Source organism: Mobula hypostoma, chromosome 28 (genome assembly GCF_963921235.1).
Source record: "Mobula hypostoma chromosome 28, sMobHyp1.1, whole genome shotgun sequence".
Taxonomy (NCBI): domain Eukaryota; kingdom Metazoa; phylum Chordata; class Chondrichthyes; order Myliobatiformes; family Myliobatidae; genus Mobula; species Mobula hypostoma.
In genome coordinates, this window is record NC_086124.1 from 36,323,376 (window position 1) to 36,350,777 (window position 27,402).

General features: G+C 56.5%; 1 protein-coding gene across 1 annotated transcript; it reads left to right on the forward strand.

Moving 5' to 3' along the window:
- The first annotated feature begins 5,000 nt into the window (after window positions 1-5,000).
- LOC134339058 (zinc finger protein 239-like) lies at window positions 5,001-24,384 on the forward strand. The gene is made up of 3 exons (XM_063035337.1): window positions 5,001-5,023; window positions 22,169-22,212; window positions 22,842-24,384. The coding sequence occupies exons 1-3, from the start codon at window positions 5,002-5,004 to the stop codon at window positions 23,751-23,753; spliced, it is 978 nt and encodes a 325-aa protein (XP_062891407.1). The 5' UTR covers window position 5,001; the 3' UTR covers window positions 23,754-24,384.
- Window positions 24,385-27,402: the final 3,018 nt, after the last annotated feature.

Below are 27,402 nucleotides of genomic sequence, written 5' to 3' on the forward strand. Positions count from 1 at the left end.
TTCTAAGCTCCATGTATCTGTCCAGGAGTCTCTCAATAGACCCTATCGTATCCACTTCCATTCCACGCACTCACCACTCTGCATAAAAAAACTTACCCCTGATATCTCTTCTGTACCTACTTCCAAGCACCTTAAAACTGCCCTCTCATGCTAGCCATTTCAGCCCTGGGGGATCAATGCCTCTCATTATCTTATACACCTCTATCAGGTCACCTCTTATCCTCCGTCGCTCCAAGCAAAAAAGGCCGAGTTCACCCAACCTATTCTCATAAGGCATGCTTCCCAGTCCAGGCAACCTCCTTGTAAATCTCCTCTGCACCCTTTTCCTGTAGTGGGGTCTGGCCAGAGTCCTATATAGCTGCAACATGGATTAGAAAGGTGACTAAATCTCTGCACTCTCTCCTACAGCAGGGCGGCCAGGTCTCACCAACGTCTTGTACAACTGCAACATAACATCCCAACTCCTGTACTCAGTGCCCTAACTGATTGAAAGCCAACGTGCCAAACACCTTCACTACCCTATCGACTTGTGACTCCACTTTGATCTATGCTGCTAGGTTCCTCTGTTCTATTGTGCCCCATCGTGCATTGTCCTACACTGGAGTGACGTTCCAAAATGCATCACTTCCACTTACCGTTTCCATTTTCTGTTCCTCAGACTCCGAGTTCTTGAGTTCAAGATTTAAAAAACACAATCTACAGAGATTGTATGTCCATAAAGTGACAGTAGGCCCAGGCGTGTCTATACAGACGGTGACTGGAAATGATAAAGTAGTGGTGGTGGGGTTGCAGCTTTATAAAACTCCGGTCTAGCTGCATCTGGAGATTGTGTGCAGTTCCGATGGTGGACAGGAAGAAACTGTGTGTCTTCAAGCTACTGTACCTCCTCCCCATTGATAGTAATGGTTAGGAAGATATTCTCGATGGAGAAGGCTGAGTGGTCCTGTGTATTGGAGCCCCTGTGCCAGTGAGGATTGGTAAATGGATTTATAATTTCCAATATCTTTCTAATACATATTTTCTTGAGCTCATCAGCCCTACTGGAGCATAGGCCTCTTGACAGCAGCTCGTTGGAGTCCTCTGTCCTGGGTCACAGGGATTGGTCTGCTTTCATCACACAAATTCATACATCATCTAAAGATCCTTTCCCTCCCAGGGATGAGGACTTTGGCATTCCTGAAGTACTGTACTGGGTTTTCACTAGCCCTATGCCTAACCCTCTTTCACAGCTAGGGTTGGGAGCCTCCATGGCAGAGATTCTGAATCCAAGCAACATACAGAGCTGGAGGAACTCAGTGAGTCGGGCAGCATCTGTGGAGAGGAATACAGTCAATGTTTTGGGGCCATGATCCTTCATCAGGACTAGAAAGGAAGGGGTGGGGGGGGGGTGCAGAAGCCAGAATATACATCTATCTCCAGCATCTGCAGAAACTCATCTCCCTAGGACTTGTAAATATACATAGTGAGTGAAGTTGATCTCATTCCTAAATGTGGTTTACATGGGTTTCCTGAAGGGGAGATCTCACCCGACAAATGTGTTGGAATTCTTTGAGGAAATTACCAGCAGAATAGGCAGGAGAGTTGTAGATTATGTGTACTTGGATTTTCAGAAGGCCCTTGACAAGATGCTGCACAAGGCTGCTTAATAGTCCTAGAAAAGTACAACACAGAACCAGGCCCTTTGTCCCATCTCGTCCATGCCAAAACGAGTTAAACTGTACTTGGATCAGAACGTGGCCCTCCATACACCAACTGTACAGACTCCTGAAACATTGAAATTGGTCTCATGCATCACGTGCTGGCAGCTTGTTCCACATTCCCACCCCCCTCGTGAATGATGACATTTCTCCTCATGTTCCACTTAAACATTTCACCTTTTAACTCATGACTTCTAGTTGTAGTCTCATCCAACCTCGGTGGAAAAAGCCTGCTTGCATTTATCCTGTCTATACCCTTCATAATTTTGTATACCTCTATCAAATAAAGTCCTAACCTATTCAATCTTCCTTATAACTCAATTCCTCCAGACCCGGCAACATCCCTGTAAATTTTCTCTGCATTCTTTCAACCGTATCTTTCCTGTAGGTAGGTCACCAAAACTGAACACAATGCTCCAAATTAGGCCTCACCAACGTCTTAGACAACTTCACATAACACCCCATCTCCTGTATCCTGTACTCAAAGCTTTGATTTATGAAGGCCAATCCGTCAAGAGCTTGATGCCCCTATCTACTTGTGCCGCCCCACCACTTTCAATGAATGATGGACCTGTGTTCCCAGATCCCTTTGTTCTGCTGTTTTCAGTGTAGGAACTATCCTGGTTTGGTCCTACTGAAGTACAACACCTCACACTTGTCTGCATTAAATTCCAGCTGATCCAGATCCCTCTGCAAGCCACAATAGCCTTCCTCAGTACGCACTACACCCACAATCTTGGTGTCATCCACACGTTTTCTGATCCAGTTCACATTATCCCTATTGTTGATACAGATAACAAACAACACATACCCAGTACCAATCCCTGTGGCAGTCCACTAGTCACAGGCCTCCAGTAAGAGAAGCAACTATCTACAACTTACTGGTTTCTTCCACAAAGTCAATGTCTAATCTAATTTGCTACCTCACCTTGAATACCGAGCGACTGAACCTTCTTGACCAACCTCCCATGTGGGACCTTGTCAAATGGATTTTAGTCCATGTAGACAACATCCACTGTCTTGCCTTCATCCACATTCCTGGTAACTTCCTCAAAAAAGATTGGTTAGACAGACATACCACACACAAAACCATGCTGACTATCCTTAATCAGTCCATGTCTATCCAAATGCTTAAATATCTGGTCCCTTTCCAAGAACTTTCTCACAACTATTGTCAGACTCACTGGCCTATAATTTCCTGGTTTGTGTTTAGAGCCATTTTTCAACAGCAGAGCAACATTGGCTGTCCTCCAGTCCTCTGGTACCTCACCTGTCACTAAGGAAGATTTAAATATCTCTGCTAGGGCCCCGGCAATTTCTGCACTTGCCTCCAGTAGGAGCTAAGGGAACACATTATTGGGACCTTAGGACCTCTCCACCCTGATTTGCCTCAAAGTGCAAAAACCTCTAATCTGTACAGGGGCCATGCAGTTGATGCTGCTTTGCCTCACTTCTATAGACTCTGTGCCCGTCTCCCATGTAAATACAGAGTAATCGACTATTTATCTACTTATTTCTCACAGTAAATTTATTACGTCACCATATGCAACTGTGAGATTCATTTCCACCCAACAGAACAAACAACCAGTGTGCAAAAGGCAACGAACTGTGCAAGTACAAAACAATAATAATAAATATTGAGAACATGACATGGCAGTGTGGGTCCTGGAGCTCCTGTCCCTTCTTCCTGATGGCAGCAGTTAGTCTGGGTGGTGGGGGTTGTTGATGATGGATGCTGCTTTCCTGTGAGAGCGCTCGGTGTAGATTGTGCCCAGTGGCGATATTACCCGTGATTGGGTCGGTCACATCCACAACTGTTTTGTAGGATTTTCTGTTCAATGGCATTGGTGCGTCCATACCAGGCTATGCTGCACAAAGACAATCTACCAGTAGCCCCACAGATCTCTGCTCAAATCCACCGGTATGAAATATCAAGAGCAGGTTTATAGTCACACAACCATACACATGTACACCAAATAAAATAAGGTTCCTGCGGATCAGGGTGCACAACACAGTACATACAACTGTACACATGTACACCATGAAATAAAATATTGTGCCTGAGAACAGGGTGCACAACACAGTACATACAACTCCCATACAACCGTACACAGTCAAATTAAAACAGTGTTCCTCCAGACCAGGGTGCACAACACAGTGCAGACAACTCCCATACAACCGTACACACCTACACCATCAAATAAGACACTTGTCCTCTGGACCAGGGCATACAACACAGTACGTACAACTTCCATACAACCGTATGTACACCACCAAATAAAAGTGTTCCTCCAGACTAGCGTGCACAAGCATACAACTGTAAAAACGTACAGCACCAAATTTACACCCCCGTCTCCCTCCCCTCTCTCCTGTCTCACCCCCGCCTCCCTGCCCCCATCCACTCTCAATAGTCTCCCTCCCATCTCTCCTGGCTCCATGGCAATTCCCTGTTTCCCTCCTATCTACCCTGTATTCCTCCCCCATCTCTCTCCCCCTCCCCATTCTCCCACCCAACTCCTCCATCTCTCTCCCCCTCCCCATTCTCCCACCCAACTCCCCCATCTCTCTCCCCCTCCCCATTCTCCCACCCAACTCCCCCATCTCTGTCCTATCCCCCCGTCTATCTCTCCACTTCACTCTCCCCTCCCCTATCTCATTCGACTCCCTCACATCTCCCCGTCTGTCCATCCTCCTCGTCTCCCTTTCTCCCCCCTTTCCCCTCCCTCACTCACTCTCTCTTCCATTCTCACCCTTCCCTCTTTCTCCACTCCCTCTCTTGCCTTTGGTTTCTCTCTCTCCCCTTTCCCTTCCCTTTTCTTCCCCCCACCCTCCCTCTCTCTCTCCCTTCTCATTCCACCCGCACTGTCTTTCTCCTCGACCCCTCACTTATCTAACTCCCCATCTCCTCTCTCTATCTCTAGCCTCTCTCCCAACCCTCTCTTTCTCTCTCCCCTCCCCCTCTCTACCCTGCCTCACGCTCTCTCCCCAAATCTCATTCTCTCCCCCTCACTCTTCCCCCTCTTTCCTTACCTCTCTCACCCTCCCCTCCCTCATCCACTCTTTCTCCCCTCCCTCTCCTCCCCTTTCTCTCCTCCCGCTCTGTCATCCACTTTCTTTCTCCCCTCCCTCTCTCTCTTAACTGCTCTCTTTCCCCTCCCATTCTTTTCCCCTCCTTTTCTCCCTTCCCTCTGCTTCTCCCCTCCCCTCTCGCCCCTCTCTCCCACCCTCTGTCTCTCTGCCCCTTCTCCCTCCCACAATGCCTCGCTCCGCGCCTGCGCACACACCTGGTGACTGTGAGGCGGAGATGCCGCGAGCGGCGGGCGGAGGTCGGTCCGGCGGAGATCAGGGAGGGAGGGATGAATGAGGGTCTGTGAGGGATGGGGAGGTGGTAGGTACGGGCGATGGGGAAGGACGTCAGTGGGGAGAGGGTTGGAGGGAATGAGGGTCTGTGTGGGATGGGGAGGTGGTAGGTACGGGCGACGGGGAAGGACGTCTGGGGCGAGGGTTGGAGGGAATGAGGGTCTGTGTGGGATGGGGAGGTGGTAGGTACGGGCGACAGGGAAGGACGTCTGGGGCGAGGGTTGGAGGGAATGAGGGTCTGTGAGGGATGGGGAGGTGGTAGGTACGGGCGACAGGGAAGGACGTCTGGGGCGAGGGTTGGAGGGAATGAGGGTCTGTGTGGGATGGGGAGGTGGTAGGTACGGGCGACAGGGAAGGACGTCTGGGGCGAGGGTTGGAGGGAATGAGGGTCTGTGAGGGATGGGGAGGTGGTAGGTACGGGCGACAGGGAAGGACGTCTGGGGAGAGGGTTGGAGGGAATGAGGGATGGGGAGGTGGTAGGTACGGGCGACAGGGAAGGACGTCTGGGGCGAGGGTTGGAGGGAATGAGGGTCTGAGAGGGATGGGGAGGTGGTAGGTACGGGCGACAGGGAAGGACGTCTGGGGCAAGGGTTGGAGGGAATGAGGGTCTGTGAGGGATGGGGAGGTGGTAGGTACGGGCGACAGGGAAGGATGTCTGGGGAGAGGGTTGGAGGGAATGAGGGTCTGTGAGGGATGGGGAGGTGGTAGGTACGGGCGACAGGGAAGGACGTCTGGGGCGAGGGTTGGAGGGAATGAGGGTCTGTGAGGGATGGGGAGGTGGTAGGTACGGGCGACAGGGAAGGACGTCTGGGGCGAGGGTTGGAGGGAATGAGGGTCTGTGTGGGATGGGGAGGTGGTAGGTACGGGCGACAGGGAAGGACGTCTGGGGCGAGGGTTGGAGGGAATGAGGGTCTGTGAGGGATGGGGAGGTGGTAGGTACGGGCGACAGGGAAGGACGACTGGGGAGAGGGTTGGAGGGAATGAGGGTCTGAGGGATGGGGAGGTGGTAGGTACGGGCGAGGGGGAAGGAGGTCTGGGGCGAGGGTTGGAGGGAATGAGGGTCTGTGAGGGATGGGGAGGTGGTAGGTACGGGCGATGGGGAAGGACGTCAGTGGGGAGAGGGTTGGAGGGAATGAGGGTCTGTGAGGGATGGGGAGGTGGTAGGTACGGGCGACAGGGAAGGACGTCAGTGGGGAGAGGGTTGGAGGGAATGAGGGTCTGAGGGATGGGGAGGTGGTAGGTACGGGCGATGGGGAAGGATGTCTGTGGGGAGAGGGTTGGAGGGAATGAGGGTCTGTGTGGGATGGGGAGGTGGTAGGTACGGGCGACAGGGAAGGACGTCTGGGGCGAGGGTTGGAGGGAATGAGGGTCTGTGAGGGATGGGGAGGTGGTAGGTACGGGCGACAGGGAAGGACGACTGGGGAGAGGGTTGGAGGGAATGAGGGTCTGAGGGATGGGGAGGTGGTAGGTACGGGCGATGGGGAAGGATGTCTGTGGGGAGAGGGTTGGAGGGAATGAGGGTCTGTGTGGGATGGGGAGGTGGTAGGTACGGGCGACAGGGAAGGACGTCTGGGGCGAGGGTTGGAGGGAATGAGGGTCTGTGAGGGATGGGGAGGTGGTAGGTACGGGCGACAGGGAAGGACGACTGGGGAGAGGGTTGGAGGGAATGAGGGTCTGAGGGATGGGGAGGTGGTAGGTACGGGCGATGGGGAAGGATGTCTGGGGAGAGGGTTGGAGGGAATGAGGGTCTGTGTGGGATGGGGAGGTGGTAGGTACGGGCGACAGGGAAGGACGTCTGGGGCGAGGGTTGGAGGGAATGAGGGTCTGTGAGGGATGGGGAGGTGGTAGGTACGGGCGACAGGGAAGGACGACTGGGGAGAGGGTTGGAGGGAATGAGGGTCTGAGGGATGGGGAGGTGGTAGGTACGGGCGACAGGGAAGGACGACTGGGGAGAGGGTTGGAGGGAATGAGGGTCTGTGAGGGATGGGGAGGTGGTAGGTACGGGCGACAGGGAAGGACGTCAGTGGGGAGAGGGTTGGAGGGAATGAGGGTCTGTGAGGGATGGGGAGGTGGTAGGTACGGGCGACAGGGAAGGACGTCAGTGGGGAGAGGGTTGGAGGGAATGAGGGTCTGAGGGATGGGGAGGTGGTAGGTACGGGCGATGGGGAAGGATGTCTGTGGGGAGAGGGTTGGAGGGAATGAGGGTCTGTGTGGGATGGGGAGGTGGTAGGTACGGGCGACAGGGAAGGACGTCTGGGGCGAGGGTTGGAGGGAATGAGGGTCTGTGAGGGATGGGGAGGTGGTAGGTACGGGCGACAGGGAAGGACGACTGGGGAGAGGGTTGGAGGGAATGAGGGTCTGAGGGATGGGGAGGTGGTAGGTACGGGCGACAGGGAAGGACGACTGGGGAGAGGGTTGGAGGGAATGAGGGTCTGTGAGGGATGGGGAGGTGGTAGGTACGGGCGACAGGGAAGGACGTCAGTGGGGAGAGGGTTGGAGGGAATGAGGGTCTGTGAGGGATGGGGAGGTGGTAGGTACGGGCGACAGGGACGGATGTCTGGGGAGAGGGTTGGAGGGAATGAGGGTCTGTGAGGGATGGGGAGGTGGTAGGTACGGGCGACAGGGAAGGACGTCAGTGGGGAGAGGGTTGGAGGGAATGAGGGTCTGAGGGATGGGGAGGTGGTAGGTACGGGCGATGGGGAAGGATGTCTGTGGGGAGAGGGTTGGAGGGAATGAGGGTCTGTGTGGGATGGGGAGGTGGTAGGTACGGGCGACAGGGAAGGACGTCTGGGGCGAGGGTTGGAGGGAATGAGGGTCTGTGAGGGATGGGGAGGTGGTAGGTACGGGCGACAGGGAAGGACGACTGGGGAGAGGGTTGGAGGGAATGAGGGTCTGAGGGATGGGGAGGTGGTAGGTACGGGCGACAGGGAAGGACGACTGGGGAGAGGGTTGGAGGGAATGAGGGTCTGTGAGGGATGGGGAGGTGGTAGGTACGGGCGACAGGGAAGGACGTCAGTGGGGAGAGGGTTGGAGGGAATGAGGGTCTGTGAGGGATGGGGAGGTGGTAGGTACGGGCGACAGGGAAGGACGTCAGTGGGGAGAGGGTTGGAGGGAATGAGGGTCTGAGGGATGGGGAGGTGGTAGGTACGGGCGATGGGGAAGGATGTCTGTGGGGAGAGGGTTGGAGGGAATGAGGGTCTGTGTGGGATGGGGAGGTGGTAGGTACGGGCGACAGGGAAGGACGTCTGGGGAGAGGGTTGGAGGGAATGAGGGTCTGTGAGGGATGGGGAGGTGGTAGGTACGGGCGACGGAAGGATGTCTGGGGAGAGGGTTGGAGGGAATGAGGGTCTGAGGGATGGGGAGGTGGTAGGTACGGGCGACAGGGAAGGACGTCTGGGGCGAGGGTTGGAGGGAATGAGGGTCTGTGAGGGATGGGGAGGTGGTAGGTACGGGCGACAGGGAAGGACGTCTGGGGAGAGGGTTGGAGGGAATGAGGGATGGGGAGGTGGTAGGTACGGGCGACAGGGAAGGACGTCTGGGGAGAGGGTTGGAGGGAATGAGGGTCTGTGAGGGATGGGGAGGTGGTAGGTACGGGCGACAGGGAAGGATGTCTGGGGAGAGGGTTGGAGGGAATGAGGGTCTGTGAGGGATGGGGAGGTGGTAGGTACGGGCGACAGGGAAGGACGTCTGGGGCGAGGGTTGGAGGGAATGAGGGTCTGTGAGGGATGGGGAGGTGGTAGGTACGGGCGACAGGGAAGGACGTCTGGGGCGAGGGTTGGAGAGAATGAGGGTCTGTGAGGGATGGGGAGGTGGTAGGTACGGGCGACAGGGAAGGACGTCTGGGGCGAGGGTTGGAGGGAATGAGGGTCAGTGAGGGATGGGGAGGTGGTAGGTACGGGCGACAGGGAAGGACGACTGGGGAGAGGGTTGGAGGGAATGAGGGTCTGAGAGGGATGGGGAGGTGGTAGGTACGGGCGACAGGGAAGGACGACTGGGGAGAGGGTTGGAGGGAATGAGGGTCTGAGAGGGATGGGGAGGTGGTAGGTACGGGCGACAGGGAAGGACGTCTGGGGCGAGGGTTGGAGGGAATGAGGGTCTGTGAGGGATGGGGAGGTGGTAGGTACGGGCGACAGGGAAGGACGTCTGGGGCGAGCGTTGGAGGGAATGAGGGTCTGTGAGGGATGGGGAGGTGGTAGGTACGGGCGACAGGGAAGGACGACTGGGGAGAGGGTTGGAGGGAATGAGGGTCTGAGAGGGATGGGGAGGTGGTAGGTACGGGCGACAGGGAAGGACGACTGGGGAGAGGGTTGGAGGGAATGAGGGTCTGAGAGGGATGGGGAGGTGGTAGGTACGGGCGACAGGGAAGGACGTCTGGGGCGAGGGTTGGAGGGAATGAGGGTCTGTGAGGGATGGGGAGGTGGTAGGTACGGGCGACAGGGAAGGACGTCTGGGGCGAGGGTTGGAGGGAATGAGGGTCTGTGAGGGATGGGGAGGTGGTAGGTACGGGCGACAGGGAAGGACGACTGGGGAGAGGGTTGGAGGGAATGAGGGTCTGTGAGGGATGGGGAGGTGGTAGGTACGGGCGACAGGGTAGGACGACTGGGGAGAGGGTTGGAGGGAATGAGGGTCTGAGGGATGGGGAGGTGGTAGGTACGGGCGACAGGGAAGGACGACTGGGGAGAGGGTTGGAGGGAATGAGGGTCTGTGAGGGATGGGGAGGTGGTAGGTACGGGCGACAGGGAAGGACGTCAGTGGGGAGAGGGTTGGAGGGAATGAGGGTCTGTGGGATGGGGAGGTGGTAGGTACGGGCGACAGGGAAGGACGTCAGTGGGGAGAGGGTTGGAGGGAATGAGGGTCTGTGAGGGATGGGGAGGTGGTAGGTACGGGCGACAGGGAAGGATGTCTGGGGAGAGGGTTGGAGGGAATGAGGGTCTGTGAGGGATGGGGAGGTGGTAGGTACGGGCGACAGGGAAGGATGTCTGGGGAGAGGGTTGGAGGGAATGAGGGTCTGTGAGGGATGGGGAGGTGGTAGGTACGGGCGACAGGGAAGGATGTCTGGGGAGAGGGTTGGAGGGAATGAGGGTCTGTGAGGGATGGGGAGGTGGTAGGTACGGGCGACGGAAGGATGTCTGTGGGGAGAGGGTTGGAGGGAATGAGGGTCTGAGGGATGGGGAGGTGGTAGGTACGGGCGACAGGGAAGGACGTCTGGGGCGAGGGTTGGAGGGAATGAGGGTCTGTGAGGGATGGGGAGGTGGTAGGTACGGGCGACAGGGAAGGACGTCTGGGGCGAGGGTTGGAGGGAATGAGGTTCTGTGAGGGATGGGGAGGTGGTAGGTACGGGCGACAGGGAAGGACGTCAGTGGGGAGAGGGTTGGAGGGAATGAGGGTCTGAGGGATGGGGAGGTGGTAGGTACGGGCGATGGGGAAGGATGTCTGTGGGGAGAGGGTTGGAGGGAATGAGGGTCTGAGAGGGATGGGGAGGTGGTAGGTACGGGCGACAGGGAAGGACGTCTGGGGCGAGGGTTGGAGGGAATGAGGGTCAGTGAGGGATGGGGAGGTGGTAGGTACGGGCGACAGGGAAGGACGACTGGGGAGAGGGTTGGAGGGAATGAGGGTCTGAGAGGGATGGGGAGGTGGTAGGTACGGGCGACAGGGAAGGATGTCTGGGGCGAGGGTTGGAGGGAATGAGGGTCTGTGAGGGATGGGGAGGTGGTAGGTACGGGCGACAGGGAAGGATGTCTGGGGAGAGGGTTGGAGGGAATGAGGGTCTGTGAGGGATGGGGAGGTGGTAGGTACGGGCGACAGGGAAGGACGTCTGGGGCGAGGGTTGGAGGGAATGAGGGTCTGTGAGGGATGGGGAGGTGGTAGGTACGGGCGACAGGGAAGGACGTCTGGGGCGAGGGTTGGAGGGAATGAGGGTCTGTGAGGGATGGGGAGGTGGTAGGTACGGGCGACAGGGAAGGACGTCAGTGGGGAGAGGGTTGGAGGGAATGAGGGTCTGTGAGGGATGGGGAGGTGGTAGGTACGGGCGACAGGGAAGGACGTCTGGGGCGAGGGTTGGAGGGAGTGAGGGATGGGGAGGTGGTAGGTACGGGCGACAGGGAAGGACGTCTGGGGAGAGGGTTGGAGGGAATGAGGGTCTGAGAGGGATGGGGAGGTGGTAGGTACGGGCGACAGGGAAGGATGTCTGGGGAGAGGGTTGGAGGGAATGAGGGTCTGAGGGATGGGGAGGTGGTAGGTACGGGCGACAGGGAAGGATGTCTGGGGAGAGGATTGGAGGGAATGAGGGTCTGAGAGGGATGGGGAGGTGGTAGGTACGGGCGACAGGGAAGGATGTCTGGGGAGAGGGTTGGAGGGAATGAGGGTCTGTGAGGGATGGGGAGGTGGTAGGTACGGGCGACAGGGAAGGACGACTGGGGAGAGGGTTGGAGGGAATGAGGGTCTGTGAGGGATGGGGAGGTGGTAGGTACGGGCGACAGGGAAGGACGTCAGTGGGGAGAGGGTTGGAGGGAATGAGGGTCTGAGAGGGATGGGGAGGTGGTAGGTACGGGCGACAGGGAAGGACGTCAGTGGGGAGAGGGTTGGAGGGAATGAGGGTCTGTGAGGGATGGGGAGGTGGTAGGTACGGGCGACAGGGAAGGACGTCTGGGGAGAGGGTTGGAGGGAATGAGGGTCTGAGAGGGATGGGGAGGTGGTAGGTACGGGCGACAGGGAAGGACGTCAGTGGGGAGAGGGTTGGAGGGAATGAGGGTCTGAGGGATGGGGAGGTGGTAGGTACGGGCGACAGGGAAGGACGTCAGTGGGGAGAGGGTTGGAGGGAATGAGGGTCTGTGAGGGATGGGGAGGTGGTAGGTACGGGCGACAGGGAAGGACGTCTGGGGAGAGGGTTGGAGGGAATGAGGGTCTGAGAGGGATGGGGAGGTGGTAGGTACGGGCGACAGGGAAGGACGTCAGTGGGGAGAGGGTTGGAGGGAATGAGGGTCTGTGAGGGATGGGGAGGTGGTAGGTACGGGCGACAGGGAAGGATGTCTGTGGGGAGAGGGTTGGAGGGAATGAGGGTCTGAGGGATGGGGAGGTGGTAGGTACGGGCGACAGGGAAGGACGTCTGGGGCGAGGGTTGGAGGGAATGAGGGTCTGTGAGGGATGGGGAGGTGGTAGGTACGGGCGACAGGGAAGGACGTCTGGGGCGAGGGTTGGAGGGAATGAGGGTCTGTGAGGGATGGGGAGGTGGTAGGTACGGGCGACAGGGAAGGATGTCTGGGGCGAGGGTTGGAGGGAATGAGGGTCTGTGAGGGATGGGGAGGTGGTAGGTACGGGCGACAGGGAAGGACGTCAGTGGGGAGAGGGTTGGAGGGAATGAGGGTCTGTGAGGGATGGGGAGGTGGTAGGTACGGGCGACAGGGAAGGACGTCTGGGGAGAGGGTTGGAGGGAATGAGGGTCTGTGGGATGGGGAGGTGGTAGGTACGGGCGACAGGGAAGGACGTCTGGGGAGAGGGTTGGAGGGAATGAGGGTCTGTGAGGGATGGGGAGGTGGTAGGTACGGGCGACAGGGAAGGACGTCTGGGGCGAGGGTTGGAGGGAATGAGGGTCTGTGAGGGATGGGGAGGTGGTAGGTACGGGCGACAGGGAAGGATGTCTGGGGCGAGGGTTGGAGGGAATGAGGGTCTGTGAGGGATGGGGAGGTGGTAGGTACGGGCGACAGGGAAGGACGTCAGTGGGGAGAGGGTTGGAGGGAATGAGGGTCTGTGAGGGATGGGGAGGTGGTAGGTACGGGCGACAGGGAAGGATGTCTGGGGAGAGGGTTGGAGGGAATGAGGGTCTGTGAGGGATGGGGAGGTGGTAGGTACGGGCGACAGGGAAGGATGTCTGTGGGGAGAGGGTTGGAGGGAATGAGGGTCTGTGAGGGATGGGGAGGTGGTAGGTACGGGCGACAGGGAAGGACGTCAGTGGGGAGAGGGTTGGAGGGAATGAGGGTCTGTGAGGGATGGGGAGGTGGTAGGTACGGGCGACAGGGAAGGACGTCAGTGGGGAGAGGGTTGGAGGGAATGAGGGTCTGTGAGGGATGGGGAGGTGGTAGGTACCGGCGACAGGGAAGGACGTCAGTGGGGAGAGGGTTGGAGGGAATGAGGGTCTGTGAGGGATGGGGAGGTGGTAGGTACGGGCGACAGGGAAGGATGTCTGTGGGGAGAGGGTTGGAGGGAATGAGGGTCTGAGAGGGATGGGGAGGTGGTAGGTACGGGCGACAGGGAAGGACGACTGGGGAGAGGGTTGGAGGGAATGAGGGTCTGTGAGGGATGGGGAGGTGGTAGGTACGGGCGACAGGGAAGGATGTCTGGTGCGAGGGTTGGAGGGAATGAGGGTCTGTGGGATGGGGAGGTGGTAGGTACGGGCGACAGGGAAGGACGTCAGTGGGGAGAGGGTTGGAGGGAATGAGGGTCTGTGAGGGATGGGGAGGTGGTAGGTACGGGCGACAGGGAAGGATGTCTGGGGAGAGGGTTGGAGGGAATGAGGGTCTGTGAGGGATGGGGAGGTGGTAGGTACGGGCGACGGAAGGATGTCTGTGGGGAGAGGGTTGGAGGGAATGAGGGTCTGAGGGATGGGGAGGTGGTAGGTACGGGCGACAGGGAAGGACGTCAGTGGGGCGAGGGTTGGAGGGAATGAGGGTCTGTGAGGGATGGGGAGGTGGTAGGTACGGGCGACAGGGAAGGACGTCAGTGGGGAGAGGGTTGGAGGGAATGAGGGTCTGTGAGGGATGGGGAGGTGGTAGGTACGGGCGACAGGGAAGGACGTCAGTGGGGAGAGGGTTGGAGGGAATGAGGGTCTGTGAGGGATGGGGAGGTGGTAGGTACGGGCGACAGGGAAGGACGTCAGTGGGGAGAGGGTTGGAGGGAATGAGGGTCTGTGAGGGATGGGGAGGTGGTAGGTACGGGCGACAGGGAAGGACATCTGGGGCGAGGGTTGGAGGGAATGAGGGTCTGTGAGGGATGGGGAGGTGGTAGGTACGGGCGACAGGGAAGGACGTCTGGGGCAAGGGTTGGAGGGAATGAGGGTCTGTGAGGGATGGGGAGGTGGTAGGTACGGGCGACAGGGAAGGACGTCTGGGGCGAGGGTTGGAGGGAATGAGGGTCTGTGAGGGATGGGGAGGTGGTAGGTACGGGCGACAGGGAAGGACGTCTGGGGCGAGGGTTGGAGGGAATGAGGGTCTGTGAGGGATGGGGAGGTGGTAGGTACGGGCGACAGGGAAGGACGTCTGTGGGGAGAGGGTTGGAGGGAATGAGGGTCTGTGAGGGATGGGGAGGTGGTAGGTACGGGCGACAGGGAAGGACGTCTGGGGAGAGGGTTGGAGGGAATGAGGGTCTGTGAGGGATGGGGAGGTGGTAGGTACGGGCGACAGGGAAGGATGTCTGTGGGGAGAGGGTTGGAGGGAATGAGGGTCTGTGAGGGATGGGGAGGTGGTAGGTACGGGCGACAGGGAAGGACGTCTGGGGAGAGGGTTGGAGGGAATGAGGGTCTGTGAGGGATGGGGAGGTGGTAGGTACGGGCGACAGGGAAGGATGTCTGTGGGGAGAGGGTTGGAGGGAATGAGGGTCTGTGAGGGATGGGGAGGTGGTAGGTACGGGCGACAGGGAAGGACGTCAGTGGGGAGAGGGTTGGAGGGAATGAGGGTCTGTGAGGGATGGGGAGGTGGTAGGTACGGGCGACAGGGAAGGACGTCAGTGGGGAGAGGGTTGGAGGGAATGAGGGTCTGTGAGGGATGGGGAGGTGGTAGGTACGGGCGACAGGGAAGGATGTCTGGGGAGAGGGTTGGAGGGAATGAGGGTCTGTGAGGGATGGGGAGGTGGTAGGTACGGGCGACAGGGAAGGACGTCAGTGGGGAGAGGGTTGGAGGGAATGAGGGTCTGTGAGGGATGGGGAGGTGGTAGGTACGGGCGACAGGGAAGGACGTCAGTGGGGAGAGGGTTGGAGGGAATGAGGGTCTGTGAGGGATGGGGAGGTGGTAGGTACGGGCGACAGGGAAGGACGTCGTGGGGAGAGGGTTGGAGGGAATGAGGGTCTGTGAGGGATGGGGAGGTGGTAGGTACGGGCGACAGGGAAGGACGTCTGGGGCGAGGGTTGGAGGGAATGAGGGTCTGTGAGGGATGGGGAGGTGGTAGGTACGGGCGACAGGGAAGGACGTCAGTGGGGAGAGGGTTGGAGGGAATGAGGGTCTGTGAGGGATGGGGAGGTGGTAGGTACGGGCGACAGGGAAGGACGTCAGTGGGGAGAGGGTTGGAGGGAATGAGGGTCTGTGAGGGATGGGGAGGTGGTAGGTACGGGCGACAGGGAAGGACGTCAGTGGGGAGAGGGTTGGAGGGAATGAGGGTCTGTGAGGGATGGGGAGGTGGTAGGTACGGGCGACAGGGAAGGACGTCTGGGGAGAGGGTTGGAGGGAATGAGGGTCTGTGAGGGATGGGGAGGTGGTAGGTACGGGCGACAGGGAAGGACGTCTGGGGCGAGGGTTGGAGGGAATGAGGGTCTGTGAGGGATGGGGAGGTGGTAGGTACGGGCGACAGGGAAGGACGTCTGGGGAGAGGGTTGGAGGGAATGAGGGTCTGTGAGGGATGGGGAGGTGGTAGGTACGGGCGACAGGGAAGGATGTCTGGGGAGAGGGTTGGAGGGAATGAGGGTCTGTGAGGGATGGGGAGGTGGTAGGTACGGGCGACAGGGAAGGACGTCTGGGGCGAGGGTTGGAGGGAATGAGGGTCTGTGAGGGATGGGGAGGTGGTAGGTACGGGCGACAGGGAAGGACGTCTGGGGCGAGGGTTGGAGGGAATGAGGGTCTGGAGGGATGGGGAGGTGGTAGGTACGGGCGACAGGGAAGGACGTCTGTGGGGAGGGGTTGGAGGGAGGAGGGTCTGTGAGGGATGGGGAGGTGGTAGGTACGGGCGACAGGGAAGGACGTCTGGGGCGAGGGTTGGAGGGAATGAGGGTCTGAGAGGGATGGGGAGGTGGTAGGTACGGGCAACAGGGAAGGACGACTGGGGAGAGGGTTGGAGGGAATGAGGGTCTGTGGGATGGGGAGGTGGTAGGTACGGGCGACAGGGAAGGACGTCAGTGGGGAGAGGGTTGGAGGGAATGAGGGTCTGTGAGGGATGGGGAGGTGGTAGGTACGGGCGACAGGGAAGGACGTCTGTGGGGAGAGGGTTGGAGGGAGTGAGGGTCTGTGAGGGATGGGGAGGTGGTAGGTACGGGCGACAGGGAAGGACGTCTGTGGGGAGAGGGTTGGAGGGAATGAGGGTCTGAGGGATGGGGAGGTGGTAGGTACGGGCGACAGGGAAGGATGTCTGGGGAGAGGGTTGGAGGGAATGAGGGTCTGAGGGATGGGGAGGTGGTAGGTACGGGCGATAGGGAAGGATGTCGGGAGAGGGTTGGAGGGAATGAGGGTCTGTGAGGGATGGGGAGGTGGTAGGTACGGGCGATAGGGAAGGATGACTGGGGAGAGGGTTGGAGGGAATGAGGGTCTGAGGGATGGGGAGGTGGTAGGTACGGGCGATAGAGAAGGATGACTGGGGAGAGGGTTGGAGGGAATGAGGGTCTGTGAGGGATGGGGAGGTGGTAGGTACGGGCGATAGGGAAGGATGTCTGTGGGGAGAGAGTTGGAGGGAATTAGGGTCTGTGAGGGATGGGGAGGTGGTAGGTAGGTGATGGGAGTTGATGACGGTCATGAGGAGAGGTGGATGGAGGAGAAGAGGGAGGGGATAATGAGATTCTGGAAGGCTGGGGAAGCACTAGTGCAGGGGGTGCATAGGTGTCAGGAGGCAGGCGGGGAGGAGCGAGGGGTGAGAAATTGGCAGAGGGAGAGTGGGAGGACAGGAAGGAGAGGAGAGGTGTAGTATGTGGGAGAGGAGGGGATTTTGGGATAGAGGGTGGGTTTGTCCAGGGAAGTATAAGGGGAAGCAGAGAGGTTACAAAAGGGAGGGAGGGGGCTTTGGGAGTGAGGAGAGGTTCATCCAGGGGAAGGAGAGAGGGAGGGGAGGTGCAGTGCAGAGTCTAAGGGGAAGGGATATTGGACCCTGGGTCCACAGAGAGGGGAGGTTGAGGGGGATGATGAAGTCAGTAGGAGGGGAGAGTGAGGAAGAGGGAGTGATGAAGAAGGGAATTGGGGAAAATAGAAGGAAAGGAGAAGAGCAGGAGTTGGGTTTGGTGGAGAGGGAAATGAGAGAAGGATTTTAGTTTTCCTTTTTTTAGCGATACAGCATGTAGTCGGTCCTTCCATATCTTCGAGCTGCACCACCCCAGCAGCCCCATGACCCCAATCATCCGTAACCTAATCACAGGACAATTTACAATGACCAGTTAATCTACCTGTTACATCTGTGGACTCTGGAAAACCCACACGTTCCGTGGGGAGGTTGACAGAGACCTTACAGAACGATGTTGGAATTGAACTAGGATCTCGGAAGCTGCACCACTGTGGTTTAGTGAGAGTGAGGGTGGTCTAGATGAGGGTAGGGTTAGTAAGATGGAGGGAGAGAGGCATGTTGGAGTTGGGGCAGCGGGAAGTGGGGAGTGAGGGGGTGAAGTCTGGGTGGGGAGTGAGGGGGATGAAGTCTGGGTGGGGAGTGAGGGGGTGATGTCTGGGTGGGGAGTGGGGGGGTGATGTCTGGGTGGGGAGTGAGGGGGTGATGTCTGGGTGGGGAGTGGGGGGGTGATATCTGGGTGGGGAGTGAGGGGGTGATGAAGTTTGGGTGGGGAGTGAGGGTGATGTCTGGGTGGAGAGTGAGGATGACGTCTGGGTGGGGAGTGGGGGGGTGATATCTGGGTGGGGAGTGAGGATGAAGTCTGGGTGGGGAGTGAGGGGGTGATGTCTGGGTGGGGAGTGGGGGAGTGATATCTGGGTGGGGAGTGAGGGGGTGATGATGTCTGGGTGGGCAAGTGAGAAGGGAGGGAGGTGTGTTTGCAGGTTGGTATTGGGAGATGGGTCCTGAGGGAGAGTGTGGGTCAATGTGGGGGAAGCAAGGGGATTGGGAGTAGTTTTGTTAAGGGAGGGAAGACAGGATGGGATGTGGAGATGGTCCTAGACTCACCCGCTATACAAAACATCTCTCCTTGTCTAGGCCTTTCGATATTTGATAGGTTTCAATGAGATTCCCCTTCATTCTTCTAAACTCCAGCAAGTTCGGACCTCGAGCCATTAAAGACGCCTCATACATTAACCCTTTTATTCCTGGGATCATTCTTGTGAACCTCCTCTGGACCCTCTCCAATGCTTTTCTTATTAGATAAGGGGTCCAAAACTGTCACAGTGCCCCAAGTCTGACCAATGCCTTATAAAGCCTCAGCATCACATCCTTGCTTTTGTATTCTAGTTCCCTCTGATTTTAGAATTTGCTTCCCGCTAAGAAAATACTCTACACTTTTATTCCTTCTACCAAAGTTCATGACCAAAAGTTTCCTGACACTGTATTCCATCTGCCAGTTCTTTGCCCATTCTCCTAATCTGTCTAAGTTCCTCGGCAGAGCTGCTGTTCCACTTATCTGCATATCATCTGCAAACTTAGCTACAACACCATAAATTCTGTCATGCATATTATATAATGTGAAAAGAAGTGGTCACAACACAGACTCCTGTGGAACACCAGAACACCACTTGTCACTGGCAGCCCCCTTTATTCCCTGTCTTTGTCTCCTGCCAGTCTATCCATGTTGGTATCTTTCTTGTAATAACCATGGGCTCTCATCTTGCTACGCAACCTCATGTGCCACACCTTGTCAAAGGCCTTCTGAAAATCTAAGTACACAATATCCACTGAATCTCCTTTGTCTAGACAATAGATGCAGGAGTAGGCCATTCAGCCCTTCGAGCCAGCACCACCATTCACTGTGATCATGGCTGATCATCCACAATCAGTACCCTTTTCCTGCCTTCTCCCCATATCCCTTCATAGAACCATAGAAACTACAGCACAGAAACAGGCCTTTTGGCCCTTCTTGGCTGTGCCGAACCATTTTCTGCCTAGTCCCACTGACCTGCACACGGACCATATCCCTCCATACACCTCTCATCCATGTATCTGTCCAATTTATTTTTAAATGTTAAAAAAGAACCCGCATTTACCACCTCGTCTGGCAGCTCATTCCACACTCCCACCAGTCTCTGTGTGAAGAAGCCCCCCCCAATGTTCCCTTTAAACTTTTCCCCCCTCACCCTTAACCCATGTCCTCTGTTTTTTTTCTCCCCTTGCCTCAGTGTAAAAAGCCTGCTTGCATTCACTCTATCTATACCCATCATAATTTTATATACCTCTATCAAATCTCCCCTCATTCTGCTACGCTCCAGGGAATAAAGTCCTAACCTATTCAACCTTTCTCTGTCACTGAGTTTCTCAAGTCCCGGCAACATCCTTGTAAACCTTCACTCCGTTATCTTTAAGAGCTCTATCTAACTCTTTTTTGAAAGAATCCAGAGAATTGGCCTCCACTGCAGAGCATTCAACAGAATCACAACCCTCTGTGTGAATATGTTTTTCATCAACTCCGTTCTAAATTGTCAACCCCTTATTCTTAAACTGTGGCCTCTGGTTCTGGACTCCCCCAACATCGGGAACGTGTTTCCTGCCGCTAGCATGTCTATCTTGCCTTATATTTCCTCAAAGAATTTCCCCTTGACAAACCATGCTGACTTTGGCCTATTTTATCATGTGTCACCAAGTACCCCAGAATTACATTCTTAACATTCATCTCCAACATCTTCCTAACCACTGAAGTCAGGCTGACTGGCCTATAATTTCTTGTCCTTTGACTCCCTCTTTTCGTAAAGAGTGAAGTGACATATGCAATTTTCCATTCCTCTGGAACCATTCCAGAATCTAATGATCCTTGAAGGATCATTACTAATGCCTCCACAATCTCTTCAGCTACCTGTTTCAGAAGTCCGTCTTGTCCAGGTACTTATCTACCTTCAGACCTTTCATCTTGCCAAGTACCTTCTCCTTAGTAATAAAACTCACTTCTGCCCCCTGACTTTCTCGAATTTCTGGCATACTGCTGCTGTTTTCTATCACCTATTTCTTTACCCCACATTTCTAGCTCTCCAGTGTTATTTTCCAGCAGTCCAATACCTACTCTTGCCTCTCTTTCACTCTTTATATATTTAAAAAATATATTATTAGGTACAGTTCCTATAAAAAGTATTCAACCCCCCGCCTGGAGGTTTTCATGTTTTATTGTTTTACAACATTGAATCACAGTTGATTTAGAAACATAAAAAACCATACAGCACAATACAGGCCCTTTGGCCCACAAAGCTGTGCTGAACATGTCCTTACCATAGAACTACCTAGGCTTTACCCATAGCCCTCTATTTTCCTAAGCTCCATGCAGCCATCCAGGAGTCTCTTAAAAGGCCCTCTCTTTTCCACCGCCGCCGGCAGCCCATTCCACACACTCACCACATCTCCTCTGTACCTACTTCGAAGCACCTTAAAACTGTGCCCTCTTGTGTTGGCCATTTCAGCCCTGGGGAAAAACCTCTGACTAGCTGCACGATTTGATTTGGATTTTTTGACACTGGTCAACAGGAAACAGACTCTTTTGTGTCAAAGCAGAAATGGATCTCTACAAAGTGATCTAAATTAATTACAAATATAAAACCACAAAATAATTGATTGCAGAAGTATTCACTGCTCCCCTTTAATATGACACCAAATCATCTCTGGAGTAGCCAATTGGTTTTAGAAGTCACATAATTAGGTAAATAAAGATGACCGTGTGTAGTTCAACTGATTGATAAAAATACACCTGCATCTGGAAGGTGTTTCTATACCCCTGGGTTCCTCGGATCTATAACGCTCCCCAGGGTCCCTGTTGTTCACTGTGAAAGTCCAACCCTGGTTTGTCTTCCCGAAACGCAACCCCTCACTCTGATCCAAATTAAACTGCATTTGCCATTCATTGGCCCACTGCCACTGCTGATTAAGTGCTGTTAAACACTCACTATCACTGTTACATCGAGACAGTATGAAGGGAAAACAGAGCACAGTTATAGAGAAAGTACTGTGCAGCAGCCAATAAGCTGCAAGGACCGTGACGAGGTAGATTGTGAGGCCAAGAATCCATCTTATCGTTCTGGGTTATCTGTCGTTCAATAGACTGATAGTAGCAGGGCAGAATCTCCTTGAATCTGGTGAGATGTACTTTCAAGCTTTTGTATTTCCTACCTGATGGGAGGGGGAGAAGAGAGAATATCTGGGGTTAGGGGGCATCTATTATTATGCTGGCTGTTTTAGCCTGGTGGGATGTGTAGCTTCTGCCCGATGGGAGAGTGGGGAAAAGAGACTGTCCAGGGGGTGGTAGGAGGTCTTTGATGAGCTTGTTTCCATTTCAATCTGTGTACTTTCTTGACCTCTATCTGCCTATCTCTGTCCTCCCTCCTCTTTTCTCATCTCTGTCATGACACCCATGTCTCCCTCTCTGTCTGTCTCCTGCTTTCTTTCTCCCTTTTCACCTCTTCAACCCACACTGCCCTCTCTCTCTCCCCACACTCCCCCTCCACCGCCTTCCATTCCACTTCCCCATCTCCTTCCTTCCCCTCCACCTCCATCTCCCACTCCTTCTATCCCTCCCCCTTCCTCGCCTTCCTCCCCATCTCTCCCCAACCCCTCCCTCTTCCCCTCCTCTCCCCCTCCCCTTCCCCCTTCCCCCCTCTTCCCCCTCCCCCTCCCCTCCCTCCTTCCCTCTTCCCCCTCCCCCTTCCCCCTCTCCCTTCCCCCTCTCCCCTTCCCCTCCCCCTCTCTCCCCCTTACACCTCTCTCCCCTCCTCCCTCTTTCCCTTACCCCTTCACCCCCTCTTCCCCCTTCCCTCTTGACCCCCCTCCCCCTTCTGTTTGTCTCTTCCTTTGCCTCTCCCTTTCTCTGTGTGTGTCTCTTTCTCTGTTTCTATCTCCATCTCTCGCTCTCTGTCTCTCTCTCATCCAGTCTCCCTGTTTCTTTCTCGCTCTCTCCGTCCCTGTCTCTTTCTTTCTCCCCATCCCCATCTGTCTGTCTTTGTTTCTCTCTCTTTACCCCCCCGTCTCTATCGATCTGTATCTCTCTCTGCCTCTCTCGAATCTCAACTCTCTCCTCTCTCTAGACTGCCAGATGGAGACGTGTGGCGATGACTCAGTGGACAATTTGGTGAGTAGATCCTTGTGGAGATGGTCCCCCCACCCCCTTCATCCCCTTCGGTGACCTTTGTCCCCAGATACTCCCGTGGGTTTGGCTCACGTTCCCCTATCTCCTCTGACCTGGGTTCCCTGTTAATTCCTTCAGGGCCAGCCTGTGGCCACTTTTACCGAACACCTCTGCTGTCCCCTCAAGAAGTGTTGCTTCTTGAACCGTTGTGTGTGCGTGTGTTGGGGGAGCTGGAGAAGGGGCTCCCGGGGAGGGAGTCACTGGGTGTTCAGATTGCTGAGGATTCATTGAAGAGCTGACGTGTCTCTCTGGGTTGGTACAGAAGGAGCGACTGGGAGATGGGAAACTGAGGTTGGGGATGGCATCTGGGGCTGTGTTAACTCCCTTTGCTCTTCCAAATGGTTGAGGTGGGAGTTCTTAGGGAATGTGGGTGGAGGGAGAATGGCGGGGGGGGGTGATGACAGAAAATGATGGGAGGTGAGACAGAGAAAAGGAGGAGGGTGATAAAGTGTGAAGATGGGAGGGGTGGAGAGAGTGAGAGGGTGGGGAGGGAGTGAGAGTGTGAGAGAGAGAGGAGACATTCCCATCCCTTCACTCTCTTCCCCTCTCCCTCTGCCTCTCCTCCCCCTCAGGAGGACTCTGCAGCAGAGGAGGATGAGGAGTCACCTAACGCTGACAACAAGCCATCTGCCCTCCTGAACCAGTGGCCCCCGCTGGAGGAGGGGGGAGGGAGGGGGCCCAGTGAGAGGCCCCTCTCGTCCTCACCACCCGCCGCCCGCCGGACCTACATCTGTCCCGAATGCGGCCGCCCTTTCACCAAGTACTCCAACTTCAAGCAGCACTTACGGGTGCACTCCGGGGAGAAGCCATTCGCCTGCGGGGGCTGCGGCAAGGCGTTCAACCTGCGCTCGAATCTCCATCGACATCAGCGTACCCACACAGGCGAGCGGCCCTATCCCTGCCCGCAGTGCGGCCGGGCCTTTGGAGAGCGTTCCAGCCTGCGCCGCCACCAGCGGACTCACACTGGGGAGCGGCCGCACGCCTGCCCACTGTGCGGACGTTGCTTCGGACAGACCTCGGTGCTCCGAGCCCATATGCGGGCCCACACAGGTGAGAGACCACACGCCTGCCCGGTCTGCGGCCGCCGCTTCGGACAGCCATCGGCTCTGCGGGCACACCAGCGGGCACATACCGGTGAGCGTCCGTTCTCCTGTCCTGAGTGCGGACGCCCCTTCCGCCACGCCTCCAGCCTGGCGCAGCACAGGCGGGCCCACGCTGGACTGCGGCCCCACCGCTGCATTGACTGTGGCCGGGCCTTCGGCAAGTCGTCCACGCTCGCCCAGCACCGGGCCACGCACGCCGGCCTGCGGCCTCACGCCTGCCCCGAGTGTGGCCGCTGCTTTGGGCGGCCTTCTGCCCTGGCCCGCCACCAACGCCTCCACTCCTGGCGGGGAGAGAGGGCCTGCGGGGACTGCGGACAACACTTTGCTGACCCTGAGGGATTCCATGGCCACCAATGCTCTCTGGCCAGGGGCGATGTATGAGCCAAGGCAGGGCCTGGGGTGTTGGGTAAGGGTGGTGTCCATCTTTGGTGTTTCCTTTCAATTTATGTCAGGAGGGGTTGGTACCTGTCTCAGCTTCCTGGGCAGGGTTAATCCATGCACACAGCATCTGATGCATCACCCCTTCCTCCTCCCTCACTCTTCTAGTACCCCCCCTTTCCTTCTCTCACCTGTCTCACACGCACACTGTCTCCCTCACTCTTCCCTCCCACCCACCCCCAAGGACTTCTTAACATCTCCCGTTCACGACTCAGCCTCTCCCTCAGCCCTCCATGATGCCACAGTCTACCCTTGTCGTGAAGCAGCTTGCTACCCCTACCGATATCGGGGGTGGGGGAGGGCATTGCTGCTCTGGTTCATATACTGAGGGAGCATCACATACTGTCAGCTGGGGAGAGGGAGATGTCTATGCGCTGAAGGGCTGGATCGCTGAAGATAGTTTCCTTCCTTGCCCATCCCTCTCATATACCCAATGCCAATACCGTTTGCACCCAGTCTCTATACACTGCAGTCTCCCCGTGTGCCCAGTCTCTATACACTGCAGTCTCCCCGTGTGCCCAGTCTCTATACACTCTGCAGTCTCCCCGTGTGCCCAGTCTCTATACACTCTGCAGTCTCCCCGTGTGCCCAGTCTCTATACACTGCAGTCTCCCCGTGTGCCCAGTCTCTATACACTCTGCAGTCTCCCCGTGTGCCCAGTCTCTATACACTGCAGTCTCCCCGTGTGCCCAGTCTCTATACACTCTGCAGTCTCCCCGTGTGCCCAGTCTCTATACACTCTGCAGTCTCCCCGTGTGCCCAGTCTCTATACACTCTGCAGTCTCCCCGTGTGCCCAGTCTCTATACTCTGCAGTCTCCCCGTGTGCCCAGTCTCTATACTCTGCAGTCTCCCCATGTGCCCAGTCTCTATACACTCTGCAGTCTCCCCGTGCGCCCAGTCTCTATACACTGCAGTCTCCCCGTGTGCCCAGTCTCTATACTCTGCAGTCTCCCCGTGTGCCCAGTCTCTATACACTCTGCAGTCTCCCCATGTGCCCAGTCTCTATACACTCTGCAGTCTCCCCGTGCGCCCAGTCTCTATACACTCTGCAGTCTCCCTGTGTGCCCAGTCTCTATACACTCTGCAGTCTCCCCGTGTGCCCAGTCTCTATACACTCTGCAGACTCCCTGTGTACGCAGTCTCTATACACTCTGCAGTCTCCCCGTGCGCCCAGTCTCTATACACTGCAGTCTCCCCGTGTGCCCAGTCTCTATACACTCTGCAGTCTCCCCGTGTGCCCAGTCTCTATACACTGCAGTCTCCCCGTGTGCCCAGTCTCTATACACTGCAGTCTCCCCGTGTGCCCAGTCTCTATACACTGCAGTCTCCCCGTGTGCCCAGTCTCTATACACTCTGCAGTCTCCCCGTGTGCCCAGTCTCTATACACTGCAGTCTCCCCGTGTGCCCAGTCTCTACACTCTGCAGTCTCCCCGTGTGCCCAGTCTCTATACACTCTGCAGTCTCCCCGTGTGCCCAGTCTCTACACACTGCAGTCTCCCCGTGTGCCCAGTCTCTATACACACTGCAGTCTCTCTATACACTCTGCAGTCTCCCCGTGTGCCCAGTCTCTATACACACTGCAGTCTCCCCGTGTGCCCAGTCTCTATACACTGCAGTCTCCCCGTGTGCCCAGTCTCTATACACACTGCAGTCTCCCCGTGTGCCCAGTCTCTATACACTCTGCAGTCTCCCCGTGTGCCCAGTCTCTATACACTCTGCAGTCTCCCCGTGTGCCCAGTCTCTATACACTCTGCAGTCTCCCCGTGTGCCCAGTCTCTATACACTCTGCAGTCTCCCCGTGTGCCCAGTCTCTATACACTCTGCAGTCTCCCCGTGTGCCCAGTCTCTATACACTCTGCAGTCTCCCCGTGTGCCCAGTCTCTATACACTTTGCAGTCTCCCCGTGTGCCCAGTCTCTATACATTCTGCAGTCTCCCCGTGTGCCCAGTCTCTATACACTCTGCAGTCTCCCCGTGTGCCCAGTCTCTATACACTCTGCAGTCTCCCCGTGTGCCCAGTCTCTATACACACTGCAGTCTCCCCGTGCGCCCAGTCTCTATACACTGCAGTCTCCCCGTGTGCCCAGTCTCTATACACTGCAGTCTCCCCGTGTGCCCAGTCTCTATACACTCTGCAGTCTCCCCGTGTGCCCAGTCTCTATACACTCTGCAGTCTCCCCGTGTGCCCAGTCTCTATACACTCTGCAGTCTCCCCGTGTGCCCAGTCTCTATACACTCTGCAGTCTCCCCGTGTGCCCAGTCTCTACACACTGCAGTCTCCCCGTGCGCCCAGTCTCTATACACTCTGCAGTCTCCCCGTGTGCCCAGTCTCTATACACTGCAGTCTCCCCGTGTGCCCAGTCTCTATACACTCTGCAGTCTCCCCGTGTGCCCAGTCTCTATACACTCTGCAGTCTCCCCGTGTGCCCAGTCTCTATACACTCTGCAGTCTCCCCGTGTGCCCAGTCTCTATACACTCTGCAGTCTCCCCGTGCGCCCAGTCTCTATACACTGCAGTCTCCCCGTGTGCCCAGTCTCTATACACTCTGCAGTCTCCCCGTGTGCCCAGTCTCTATACACTCTGCAGTCTCCCCGTGTGCCCAGTCTCTATACACTCTGCAGTCTCCCCGTGTGCCCAGTCTCTATACACTCTGCAGTCTCCCCGTGCGCCCAGTCTCTATACACTGCAGTCTCCCCGTGTGCCCAGTCTCTATACACTCTGCAGTCTCCCCGTGTGCCCAGTCTCTATACACTCTGCAGTCTCCCCGTGTGCCCAGTCTCTATACACTCTGCAGTCTCCCCGTGCGCCCAGTCTCTATACACTGCAGTCTCCCCGTGTGCCCAGTCTCTATACACTGCAGTCTCCCCGTGTGCCCAGTCTCTATACACTGCAGTCTCCCCGTGTGCCCAGTCTCTATACACTCTGCAGTCTCCCCGTGCGCCCAGTCTCTATACACTCTGTAGTCTCCCCGTGTGCCCAGTCTCTATACACTGCAGTCTCCCCGTGTGCCCAGTCTCTATACACACTGCAGTCTCCCCGTGTGCCCAGTCTCTATACACTTTGCAGTCTCCCCGTGTGCCCAGTCTCTATACACTCTGCAGTCTCCCCATGTGCCCAGTCTCTATATACTCTGCAGTCTCCTCGTGTGCCCAGTCTCTATACACTCTGCAGACTCCCTGTGTACGCAGTCTCTATACACTCTGCAGTCTCCCCGTGTGCCCAGTCTCTATACACTCTGCAATCTGCCCATGTGCCAATCACCAACAGCCTGTCCTGGTCCAGACATGTAGACTTCTCGCCCAGGAAAGCCCACCAACACCCCTACTTCCTCAGCAGGTCCCCGTCGACCCTTACCAATTTTCACCGATGCACCACAGAAAGCATCTGATCCGGATGCATCACGGCTCGGTACGGCAACTGCTCCGCCTGGGACCGCAGAAAACCACAGAGAGTTGTGGACACAGCTCAGCACATCACGGAAACCAGCCTCCCCTCCATGGACTCTGTCTACACTTCCCACTGTCTCAGTAAAACAGACAGTGTGATCAAATACCCCACCCACACCGGACATTCTCTCTTACCCCCTCTCTC

Bases quoted from the DNA above. Each gene is read 5' to 3' on its own strand.
- LOC134339058 (XM_063035337.1), top strand. From the start codon at position 5,002: ATGCCGCGAGCGGCGGGCGGAG. The intron at 5,024-22,168 runs GTCGGTCCGGCG...TCCTCTCTCTAG, and splicing joins GCCGCGAGCGGCGGGCGGAG to ACTGCCAGATGGAGACGTGT. The intron at 22,213-22,841 runs GTGAGTAGATCC...CCTCCCCCTCAG, and splicing joins ATGACTCAGTGGACAATTTG to GAGGACTCTGCAGCAGAGGA.